Source organism: Rhizophagus irregularis, chromosome 11 (genome assembly GCF_026210795.1).
Source record: "Rhizophagus irregularis chromosome 11, complete sequence".
Lineage (NCBI taxonomy): Eukaryota > Fungi > Glomeromycota > Glomeromycetes > Glomerales > Glomeraceae > Rhizophagus > Rhizophagus irregularis.
The window spans coordinates 2,359,922-2,367,588 of NC_089439.1; the positions used below are offsets into that span (position 1 = coordinate 2,359,922).

General features: G+C 30.1%; 1 protein-coding gene across 1 annotated transcript; it reads right to left on the bottom strand.

Annotated features, from left to right (window-relative positions):
- Positions 1-1,596: 1,596 nt before the first annotated feature.
- Positions 1,597-5,437, bottom strand: OCT59_003012 (uncharacterized protein; the record flags this gene model as incomplete). Its single annotated transcript, XM_025315388.2, has 8 exons — positions 1,597-2,442; positions 2,527-2,619; positions 2,702-2,926; positions 3,011-3,123; positions 3,210-3,235; positions 3,331-3,981; positions 4,067-5,210; positions 5,305-5,437. The coding sequence occupies 8 exons, from the start codon at positions 5,435-5,437 to the stop codon at positions 1,768-1,770; spliced, it is 3,060 nt and encodes a 1,019-aa protein (XP_025182880.1). The 3' UTR covers positions 1,597-1,767.
- Between the last annotated feature and the right edge of the window lie 2,230 nt (positions 5,438-7,667).

The following is a 7,667-nucleotide window of genomic DNA, read 5'->3' on the forward strand; positions in this document are numbered from 1 at the left end:
GCTTGCCGCTACTATTTAAAGAAATATCTTTAACGATCTTGAAAATGAAATTTAGGTAGTACCCATTATCACTCATAATTCACAATAATTCGTATTTTATAAAATTAATTTATTCTTTTATAATATTCGAATTTAAATATTCCAAGATTTTATATTCTATTAACTTATTATTTATGAAATTATTAATCGCTTATTGCCTTTTTACTAATCAATACATTTCAGTAAGTTTTATTTATTATAGGTTCCTAAGATTAGTACAACCATATTACGCATAATATATTATTGTGCATATGCATAACTTATACAGTATATTTCCGTAAGGGCAACATTTTATAATGAGTCGTTTTTTTTGCCATATTGGACTACTAATCATTGACACTACAGTTAGTAAAATATAGTCTTTTCCCCATATTTTCTTGGTTGTTATTCTTATTCCATCCCTATCATTCAATTATGATACGTATCTGCATTTCCAATGTATTATGATATATTGAAATAAGTAGAAAAATCTTGTTGCTACTTGCTGTAGACAGAACACCTAAGTAATAGATTATATAACTTTGTTAATAGAGTCAGAGTGGTTAGGAGTGTGCATTAGAACATAATGATAAAATGGGCAAAAAATCCTGAATTCTGTCTTAATAAAGTGAATTGAATGTAGAGTGACACTACCTCAATGATAAGTATCCGACCTGCTTTTGCATCTGGTATATTTCAGAGAATAAACCGAGTTTCAGGATTCTACCTATATATATATATCTATCTAAGATGAAACAGGAACATAAGCGAATAGGTATGCAATATAGTCAATCAATTAAGTCCATCTTCTCATTGTATTCAAAGTTAGGGTCATAGTAACTGTTTATCTCTTAGATCTCTTGATTAAAGGAAGGTAAAAAAAAAAAAAATAGCAAAATAAATTTAAATATGGCTGATGGGTAGGATTATGCTAAACCCTACAAAGAATACATTTTTTGGCTACTATACTTCCATGGATATTCGACTGTCTTCACTCACATGCCTTAAAATTCCGGAATCGCATACTCATTTTTTTTCGCTATTTTTTCCGTATGAGGAACAAAAAAGGATACCACTCAAGTACTACATGCTTTCAACCTCAGCATTATATACGTATTCTCTCAGGTAAAAATACGTATGAAGAAAAAACAAAAACCAACACGATATACAGTTGTTATTTTCATTGCAAAAATACATCACTGAGCATTATTGTTCCGTTATACACCAAAATTGCCTGTCGAGATATGTAGGTTAATTTCAATTCCGTGAAAATACATTCCGATGCGGCCAAAAATTTGGAATGCATCATATTTGGTATTTAAAAATGATGAATGTTGCCAAAATCATTTACTATGCCACACACATAATCTAACCGAAATGGAATTTCCTTTGCTTTTTCGCATGATTTTTAGAAGATCCGATCATTTAAATTTCTACCACTAAAAAAAACTTGAATGGCTATTGTCGAATTACCATCATAAAATAGATTAGTCTGATTAGATTAAATAAATCATTTGGACATTTTTAACGAACTTTAACATGAAACTTATACAAAATGAATGTGCTCAAACCTTTTTTTAAAAAATAAAATAAAATTGAATGCAATGCTTTTTATTATTTGTTTTTTATAAAGAATATACATAAATAATAATGTTTCATAATTTTTTTTTTTAAAAAATAAAAATACAAGTGATAATGATTGTTATAATGATAATAAATGAATCTATTTATATAAGAAAAGTCAATAATTTACCAATCCAATTTTTTATCACCACCACATCCAACCGCCGCTGTATTTCCTAAAATTTCTATTTTGTTACTTTTTTTGTTATGACTCTTTGTCGAGAGTTTGTTAGAAACTACCCATTTACTTGTTCCAAGAATTCTATCAAGTTCTTGTTCAGGGGGAAGATACAAAAATACGTAATCATCCTCAATTTTAATTTCAAAAGTCATTAGCTTAAGATCCGCATCTCCCGAAACACATTCACCAGTTTCCAACGCGAAATTTTTCTTATGCATTGGACAACTTACTCTCATTATACCATCATCTTCATCACCGAGTATTCCTTGAGATAATACAAAGGCTCTCTTGTGCGGGCACATATTTTGTGTTGCGTACCATTTTGTACGTTCATTGGTATTAAATATGGCGATTTGTGTATCTCCATATTTAATAACCTGACCAGCATCATTAGGAAATGCGCTAGCTGGAGCAATTTTCACCCATTTTTTCGATTCCAAGTTTGCCGACTTTTTGATTTCTGAAATTTCTTTTTCGGTAACTGAACATTCCTTTGGCCAATCTGCTGGACGAGTTTGGCCACGTTCACTTACGGTTTCAATTTCATCTACGTTCTCATCTGTATTTACAAATTGAGTGAAGTCCGCACGCCTTTTTGGGTCTTTTACGACTTTGGCCCACTTTAAAAATAAATAAAATAAATAATTAGATCGTCTCGACTCTTAATAAATTCATGATGATGTAATAAAGTTATAATTCCTTACCTCGCATTCATAAGTATATATTAAACGAGCCATGTCTTCTTCCAATTCTGCGCATATACCAAGATAATCATCAACAATAACTCTTTTAAGATACTAAAATGATACGTAATTATGTTAAAAAAAAATGTATTCATATATTATACAATAATAAATAAAATTATCATAAGTTACTTACTTCAATTCCTCCTTCCATTTTTTCTAACCATCTAGCTGTACGGGCCAATCTATCAGCGGTATGAATATAATACATCAAAAATCTATCAATATATTTTACGGCGGTATCAGGTGAAACGTCCTTTGCTAGTAAAACAGCATGTTTTGGTTTAGATCCACCATTACCACAGACATATAGGTTATAACCATTGTCAGTAGCAATAAGACCAAAATCTTTTCCTTGAGCCTAGAAAGAAGTCAAATAGCCAAATTAAAAAAAAAGAGAGAAAGAAAGAAAATGATTTAACGTCTAAATCACTTAAATACTTACTTCCGCGCATTCCCTAATACATCCAGAAACGGCACCTTTAATCTTATGAGGAGCTCTAATTCCTTTATATCTATTTTCTATTTCAATAGCGAATTGTACACTATTTTGCTGACCTGATCATTCGAACAAAAATAAATAAAAATTTAAAATTTGCATTTACGGAAGGGAAAACAGAAAAACTTCTAACAATTATACTTACCATAACGACACCATTCTGAACCGACACTAAAATATTTCCAAATAAAATAAAAGAAAGTTACGTTAATAATAATGAAATGTTAGTGTAAATATTATAAAATATATCATTTAAAAATGCTTACCAAGATTTTACAGTTCTCAAAGCTTTTCCGTAAGCATGACCAGATTCAAAACCTGCATTAACGAGCTCTTCCCATATTGCAGGTAGATCTTGCTTTTTAGCACCGAAAAGATCAATTCTCTGACCGCCAGTAATTTTAGTGTATAAATCATATTTTTTGCCAACTTCTCCGAGAACAACAAGTTTTTCAGGCGTAATTTCACCTCCAGCAATTCTAGGTACCACAGAATATAGTCCTCCACGTTGAAGATTAGCAAGATAACGATCATTCGTGTCTTGTAAACCTGCATGATCTAGGATATGATCATTCCATAAACTAGCTAAAATTGACGCGATAGCTGGTTTACAAATTTCACATCCGTTAGCTCCTTTTTTACCAACTTGTTCAATAATATCTTTGAAAGTTTTCAATTTCTTTATTTTGGCGACTTGGAATAATTCGGCGCGTGTTAAACTGAAATGAGGACAAAGCGCATTAGTCACTACGTGACCTAGTGCTTTCATTTCAGCTTGGAAAATTTCCGCAACAGCTGGAATACATCCACCGCATCCTGTACCAGCCTTTGTGCATGATTTAACTTGACCAATAGAACGGCATTCATCAACTTTAACTGAATCTCGAATTTGTCCTTTTGATACATTATTACATGAACTAGTTATTTAAATAAATAAAGTATGATAAAAATTAGTTTAGATATTATAATAAATAATTTTTATAATTTAAAGTTAAAACCTACCAAATTTGAGCTTCATCAGGAAGATCATCCGCACCTGGAGCTTGACCTGATTTAACACCAAGTATAAGCTCACCAGGAGGAGCAATTAAAGGTTTTTTTGATTTCATCAAAGCGTGAAGTTTGGCATAATCATCAGTGTCACCGACCAAAATACCACCAAGCAAGTATTTGCCATCAATTGAGAATATAAGTTTTTTATACACTGAACTAAAAGGATCAGTATACACCAAATGCATAATAGTATCATCTTCTTTAGCAAAACAATCACCAAAACTAGCAACATGAACTCCCAAAAGTTTAAGCTTACTCGATAAGTCACCTCCCAAAAATCGCTTACCCCCACCCTTAATCAAGTTATTTACGACAACATCAGCCATATCATAACCAGGCGCAACAAGCCCATAAACCGCACCACCATACAAAGCAACTTCTCCGATAGCATAAACATGTGGATTATTAGTTCGTAGGAGATCATCAACAAAGACACCACCACGTTGATGTGTTGAAATTCCTGATGCTTTAGCAAGATCATCACGTGGACGGATACCAGCAGCCATAATAACCATATCCATTTGAATAGTCTCGTTGTCAAATCGAATACCCGTAACTTTACCATCTTCATCAGCGGTAATCTCCTTTGGTGGATTATCGACAATACATTTAATTCCCAACTTTTTGATTTCATTTATGAGCATTTTCCCTCCTGCGGTATCTAATTGTCTTGACATCAATACTTTATTTCTTTCAATAATTGTAACTTCCAACCCTAAATCCATTAGAGCTTTAGCGGCCTCGAGACCAAGTAAACCACCTCCAATTACTGCACCACGTTTTGATTTACTACTATATTTAATGATTTCTTCTAAATCATCGATTGTACGATATACGAATACGCCTAATTTATCGGAACCGGGGACTGGAGGTACAAACGCATAAGAACCTGTAGCTAAGATGCATGAATCATAATTCACGGATATTCCATTTGCCGAAGTTACATGTTTGGCGGTCGTATCGATATGAGTTGCTTTTTCATTCATGTGAACGATCACATTATTATCTGAATACCAACTTGCAGGCTGCATTAACATTCGGTCTTTTTCTCGATGAGAAAAATATTGAGTCAAACCAACTCGATTATATGCAACTTAAAAAAATAGAAAAAATAGTATAAAATTTAATTATAAATCATAAAATGAAACTCGATTTTTTCTTTTAAAAAAAAAAATACAAATATTTACCATAGGGTTCTTCACAAAATACCTCAACCCTAAATTGTTTATCTTTGTCATTTTTTAATAATTTTTCAATAAAGTATAATCCAACCATACCAAGACCACAAACTACTACGGTCCGTTTTTCAACAGGGGCCATTATGAAATCAAATCAAATAATAAGGTGAAAAAGAAAGAAAGGAATAATAAAACAGAAGATAAAAAAAAATTTTTTTAAAAAATAAAAAAAAATAAATAAAAAAATAAATAAAATAAAATAAAAGATAACGAGAAAAAATGGATATCTATAAATATATAAATATATATTATGGATTGAGGAAATACTGATAAGGAAATTATAGCTCGAGCATGATAATCTTATCACAAGATCGTTTAGATCGTTTGCAGAATGATAATTGCGGCAAAGAACGGAAATATGTTTGCTTATCTTTGATAAGTTATCATGTTGCATACAATAATTTATGTATATCACTATTATTGTAATAGATTTTTATCAGAATTCAGAATTTAAAATATTTAAAATAAAGGTATAAAATTGTAAATATTCTCTATTATGGACTAAATTTACATGTTACGCAGCGTCAATTGTCAAAATTCTTCTAATCGAGAAAATATTTGGATTCACATGAAGACTTAAAGGCGATCTTATCTTCTGATGATCATAATAATTGATGAATTTGATGATTGAGAAATGATTAAATTAAATTAAATTTAATTTCCAAGAATGAAAACTTGATTAAAAAAAAAAAGAAAGGAACATCGTATCGAAGATCAAATTTGCAAATAATTGGTGTATAAAGCTTATCAAAAGTATGTTATCTCTATTACTAAATCAAATAAAGTAAATGATATACGTATATGAATATCTATTTGTTTGGTTAGTTAATCAGTTTATTATTTGCTTTTTATTGCCTTTATTGTCTATTGTTGCCGTTATCAGTTATCAAACAAACCTATCTGAGGAACGTGATAAGGAAAGTTCTTATTGTCTAGAATTCGAGAATTATCGGGGAATAATGTGTATCAAGTGATACAATTAACCAATCTAAGTAAAATTATTAATAAATACTTGAATTTTAACCAATTAATTTTTTTTTTTATTCGGGTCGCACAAATTTAGATTTCATTGCGATATGAACTGCATATTGAACTTCGCCATAAATGCACCCCAATCAACTAATCGGAAGACCTTAGTTGAATTTCACGTGATAAAACATTGATAAGGGATAAATTAAAGTCTAGACCCTTGGGCTGTGCAAAATGAAAATTAAAGTCTTTTTACGTGCAAAATTCTACCATTATAGTACAAAACATATTTTTAAAATGGGAATGTTTCTCTCTCAAGTAGAATTTTGGTGTAACCATACTTAACGACATTTTACTTAATTTGTAAACACATATTGCGGGAATTCTTTCTTATCAATGGCGGTAAAATGGCTGTGAGAATCCACACTCAAAAAGGTGAGTTATAATTAAATATTCTCCAATATGTATTCTTCAAAAAGTAAATCACGTGATAATTGTATTATCGATTTTTCTAGTATAGCTATATACATTTGAGTAAAGAAAAAATACGCCGCTCTGAGTCTTTTCTACAATTTATAATAACTATTGTTTACGACAATTTTATTTTTTATCTTTTATTTTCGGTGGATTTTGTTTAAACATGTAGGAAGACGATTGTTTTAGGGAGGCTTTTTCAGTTTCGTACTTAATAATTATATAGCTAGTTACCTGTAGTTTGTACCGAAATTGAATTCTTTTAAGATATAATCTTATATTTACCTTCGAAACCACTATAAATATTTATTGATAAAAATTTTCTTGATATTATAATAATTTTATGAGTCAATTATTTTTCTTAATAATTTTAGTCCGAAAATATTTTAACATTTTCATGAGATAATACTTATTTTTTTCCTATTAAATATTAACTAATGAAATTTAAGCAAGCAGTTTACTTTTATATCTAATGAATAATATTCCATAATTGAAATCCAATGATTTAATTATTGTATTGAATGCATTAAAAAAATGTCATATTTAATGCCAATAACTTTTAATTTGCGTTCACGTTTATAATACTTTTTTTATAAACTACCTCTAACTTTCCTAATTTAGTACGTTAAATGTCCGCTGTTAAAAGCAAAATTAGTTTTTATTATAATATTACCTTCCCTTGAATCACTCATTTATAATCTTTCGTTATTGCAAATGCTTTTCCTACAATTACAGTACGTTCAATCTTTTAAAACTTTCAATTCGGATAATCGGATCTTAAATAATAAAATTTTATTCTATTTCTGTAACGTTATACTTCCGTCTTCTATCTGTTCTATCTGTGACCAATGATCAACTTGCGAGTACAT